General features: G+C 41.7%; 1 protein-coding gene across 1 annotated transcript in view; it reads right to left on the reverse strand.

Moving 5' to 3' along the window:
- Positions 1-4,288: 4,288 nt before the first annotated feature.
- The window catches only part of gapdh (glyceraldehyde-3-phosphate dehydrogenase), a 5,170-nt gene continuing 4,369 nt past the window's right edge, over positions 4,289-5,089 (reverse strand). Inside the window, exons 10-12 of the mRNA XM_046043667.1 lie at positions 4,889-4,972; positions 4,704-4,801; positions 4,289-4,624 (exon numbers count right to left, since the gene is read on the reverse strand). Coding sequence (XP_045899623.1) covers positions 4,555-4,624; positions 4,704-4,801; positions 4,889-4,972 — 252 coding nt within the window. The 3' untranslated portion in view covers positions 4,289-4,554. The remainder of the gene's footprint in view (positions 4,625-4,703; positions 4,802-4,888; positions 4,973-5,089) is intronic.

Here is a 5,089-nt window from a genome sequence, read left to right on the forward strand (position 1 = left end):
GGTTATCACCTGTAGACTTGGCCACTATTACCCTAAAGTAACAGTCTGTTATTTTTCTCCCTTTTAACTCTTGTGTTTTAGCTAGGAATTGCCCCAAATGGACCACTTTTCCTCCTGGACTTTCCAGTTTAGAAGTAACTGGCCTAAGTTTTGGTTTGACACGGAGGCGGCTATATGTAGCCTCATTTATTATCGTTGTGTCAGCACCAGAATCTATCTTGAAGCTAACTGGAGTATGGCATATCACTAGAGTTGTGCGCCACGGTGGCTCTGTATCAGTGATGACTTCATCCACTGTAGCCTCATTCTTGGTTGTAGTTTCTTCTATTGAGCCTAAGAATAAGCTGTCAACTTCTTCAGTCACTTCCTGTATCATTCTGGTTTTGCACTTGTTTGCAAAGTGACCAATTTTGTGGCATTTATTACATTCTCTCTCTTTAGCTGGGCATTTGTCTCTTGCATGCCTGTACCCACATCTTCCACAGTTTGGCCTTCCATTTTCTTTCCTTCTTCTTACTTACTTTTATAAGACTTTGATTTTACTTCATCAACGTGCCCTGATGCGCCAGCCTCGCTGTTCTGTTGCTTTACTAGCTCAGAGTGTCTGGCCATGTCGACTGCCTTTTTCAGAGTGAGGTCACTTGTCATTTGTAGTTTCAATGAAAGATCTTTGTCTTTAATCCCTATGACCAGTCTATCTCTTATTTCCTCCTCCTTCTCATGAAAGTCACAGTGAGCTGCGAGTTCATACAGGTGCCTTACGTACTGTTCAACGGACTCACCCACCTCTTGCGTCCGCGAGTGGAAACGTGCCCTCTCGAAAATCACGTTCCTTTTCGGCACAAAGTGCTCGTCGAACAGCCTCAGCACATTGTCAAAATCCTCTTCCTCGTCATCCTCAAAGACGAATGATTTGTACACTTGTTCTGCCTCCGGGCCCATAGAATAAATCAGTGCACAGACCTGGACATCGGCTGGCTCCTTGTTAAGCTTCGTTGCTACTCGGTACCTGGAGAATCGTTGTTTCCAATCGGGCCAGTCCTCCGGTTTAGCGAAGTTAAGCTGCTCCGGCGCCGAAAACTTTGCCATCCTGGGCGGATTCCTCCAGTGAAACTAAACCCCGAGTCAGCGTGCAGTCTGCATCCCACTTCTGACACCATGTGGAATATTGCTATCTTTGTATATCCTTAATACAGAAGAGGAGGCGGTATGTTGTCTTAGCTTGACTTTATTCCAGCACGTCGTAACCTAACACACCCTGAAATCCTCCACCTCTTCCGGTATCTCCGTACATATACGTAGATACCGACGTATGCTCAATCACAGATAGTAACAGGTTTACGTGACACGGACAGTTTCACTAGGCTATAAAAATGTAACGTTAAAAACTGAAGCCTTGTCTTGCTCTGTTGGGGATTGTAAGCGGCACTTTATCAGAGGTGCTGAAGTTAACATGTGTGGAATTATTCGTGAGCTTTCTGTCTGATCACAGGTGTTGTCGGTTAGTTTAGTTTCCCCCCGGCATGAGCGCCTCCTCGTCTCATCCAGTTTTGTCTGTTAGACGGCGAGGGGATACTTTCAGTGAATCAGTAACGTAATGCAGTACAGGGCATGTAGTAAAATGTTATGAATTCTCTTTAAATAGGCTAATGACGTTAGTCTCCCATTACGACTTTTTTATTTACATTTCAGATAACTCAGATATGTGGGAGAGATTCTGAATGTGCAGAAAGGTTTGAACATGAGCAGATAAGTTACAGTGTTTCCCATACGTTCATTTATTTGTGGCGGCCTGCCACAATATCAATGCTGACCGCCACATATTGATATTCGATTTTTTTTACTGGGCCTATTTAAAACCGTATTTCAGCTGCAGGCAGCGCGCAGCACTTCCTCTCGCTCGTCTCTCTCACCCGTCTCTCGATCTCTCGCTCTCTCTCCCTCGTTAACACAGCTGCACAAATCTGTCCAACACAACGCTGTCAATGTCGGAGACCCAGCTATTAAAAGTTATTAGCAAGCATGTAAGGAGCCTTGCTAATTAGGAGCGCTAAGTTAATGTTAGAATACAGCTGGGTTTTCGAGGCTAGCATGCTGTACAGCTGCGCCACAGTTACACTGTCATTCTGTGGGAAACAGAGTTATAAGTTATTAACAGATGAGCTAATAAAGTCCAGTCAATAACTGAATTAAAACGGATTAATTTATTACTGAGATGAAAAGGGGCCACAAACACATTTATAGGTTACTTCCCCACAAAAGAGGAGGTAAGACTTAATCATGTATGTTGACTCAGCAGGGATATTAAATAAGTTGATCTACAGGGGGAAAAAAATATTTAAAAGCAATAAGACGCCTGAGAGCCTCACTAGATTATATTCTATTATAATTCTATATTTTGAATTGTCACCTGCCACCTGAATTTTTAGACATAAAATAAATTGGTGCAGAAAAGGCAGAAATTGAAGGAGAAATTTTCACCAGAATGCAGGAAATTAAGTGTTTAATGCTCAAAATCTTCTGTGGGAGGACCCCCATACCCCCCCACTTTTTAAGTGCCCCATCCAAGAAATATAAATACTTTTCACATGGCTTTTTTGTTACCTTTTCCATGTTTTTATGACTTTATTATTAATAGTAACAAAAAAAAAAATCAGCAATATTCAGGGCAAATATGTGTTTTAAGAATCCTGTAACTTAAAATAAATAGCTAACTATAATAAAGAGTTGTTAATGATCCTGCACTACAAGCGGCCGTAGGGGAAAAAAAACAACAATGACTCTCAATTATTTCTCCCTACAGGACTCTCATGATCCATGCAGGCGGTCAGTTGAATATCATGAGTGACAACAGGGTTAACAGGCTGATCAACTCAAGATAAAAACATGAATGAACGCAGTGACACCAAGACAGGGATTTCCAGCGATGATGACACATTACACTTTCACTAAAACAAACACTACTCACCTTCCTCTTGTCTGCCAGTCCCTTCCTCTGTTCTCTCAGCCGGTCTCTCATATTTTCATATATTTCTAATCTGATCCACCCCTCTGTGAATCATTGTGGCTGTGGACAATCTGGTTTAGCAATGATCAGTGAGAGGCACACAAACAGAAGTCAGGGATGGGGGGTGGTTGGGGTTAACCTCCGCTTCTCTTTTATCCACCGAACATCCACACACTAAGGTCATTATTCACCACTTCACTTCTGATACCAATTACTGTCAGTGTAAACGTGCACAAAAGAATAAATACAGAACACATTTATACATACTATGAGCCTTCACGCTTGTAGTACATGTCTGTTAATTAGGTCTGAAGAAAAAAAAAAAAATCTTCAATTTTGAAGATTGAAGCAAGGGTAGGTGTCAGTAGATATAAAGAGTTAATAACTGCACTTCAAACTTTGGTATGTGATCTACAATTTGACTTGACAATTTTGATGTTTTAATTTAACACTACACCAATTAATATTTCTGTGGACTGGACCAACTGAGAGACTCAGGCTGACTGATCTCTGAAAGCTGGATAACCGATGTTACTGTAAAGGCTTGTGTCACATTTATACCAGAAACCTTTAGGGAGGGGTTTTGTTGGAGGAATAAGTATTTGCTATATACATTCATTAGTGTCTAACGCTTAAGAACCACAGCAATTCACTGAATCTCTGTTTCAGTCAAATAACCGAATTTGAAATGAAAATTTAAAGGAAACTAAAACTTCATACTGTTCCCGAGCATGATCCCATCCGGATCTGTGTAGTTACCCAATAAATGCTTCTCAGTCAAGTTAAATCAGTGGAGCCTGTGACAAGTAACACATGATTAATAGAAGGAAAACTGCAAAAACCATGTTAAATTTGCTACACTTTTGCCATTGCATGAAATAAAGTCACCAGCAGGTGTGAAAGCCTCATATTGAACCACTGTAGTGGGCTTTTGTCAAGTTGAGTTATCCATGCTTCAGACAGACCAGGCTAAAGGTGCCAAAGAATAGATCACATGACAGTTTATAGAAGCAATGTTGTGGTGCAAGAAACTAGTAGAGTGGCTGAACAGAAATTATTCTCCACTCTGTCACCTAATCAATTCAGGCAATTAAGAACTGTCCTGTGTACTCACAGGAGGAAACTGATAGATATAAATGGCTATAGTGAAGGTCTGCCGAGGCCACTGACCCATGGGAATCAATCTACAGATTTTAGTAATAATTCCACTGGGGGTTAGGGTTAGCAGTTTAATTACACATTTGTTCTGTGCAGTGACAAAAGATAAGAGGGGGGCATGAATCTCACAAACAGGACTTTATTTCACGGACTGCAGTACTTCAGTACTACAGACAGACTCTCACACCTTCAACTCCATCACACAAGAACAGAACAGGAAGTTAATACAAAAAAGTAATTGGTCACCAATTTAAATCTTTTTTGTTCTTTGTGGGACTTTTCCTTCAGGCATCTAACAGGGGTTGATGTCTTACTGTTAAATGTAAGAATCTGGTATAAGGAGAATGGGGGTGATGTGACAGTGCAGTGACGTCGATTGGCTGGTCGCTTTACTCCTTGGCAGCCATGTGTGCCATCAGGTCGCAGACACGGTTGCTGTATCCAAACTCGTTGTCGTACCTGATTAATAAAAAAGGGAGTCAATATGTATACTTGGAAATTGATGAGGAACTGAAAGTAATCCATGCTGAAGGCGTACCATGAGACCAGCTTGACAAAGTGGTCGTTGAGGGCAATGCCGGCACCAGCATCAAAGATGGAGGAGTGACAGTCACCGTTGAAGTCTGTGGAGACAACCTGGCAGGACAGCGAAGAGGGGATCTCTCATTACTACTGAGCAACAAAACTGCATAAAGGCCAGTTTAAAAAAAGAGAAACGCAGACCTGGTCCTCTGTGTATGCCAGAATGCCCTTCATGGGTCCGTCAGCTGCGGCCTTCACAACCTTCTTGATGTCATCGTATTTGGCCTTTTGAGAAGAACAGAGATTGTATGACCGAGTTATCACATAAAATTTTATTTCAAAAAATTTTCAAAACTGTTGACCAAAAAAAAAAAAGGAGGGGGGGGGGGGGGGGGGGGGGGA

The sequence above is a fragment of the Micropterus dolomieu genome, linkage group LG03 (assembly GCF_021292245.1).
Source record: "Micropterus dolomieu isolate WLL.071019.BEF.003 ecotype Adirondacks linkage group LG03, ASM2129224v1, whole genome shotgun sequence".
Taxonomy (NCBI): domain Eukaryota; kingdom Metazoa; phylum Chordata; class Actinopteri; order Centrarchiformes; family Centrarchidae; genus Micropterus; species Micropterus dolomieu.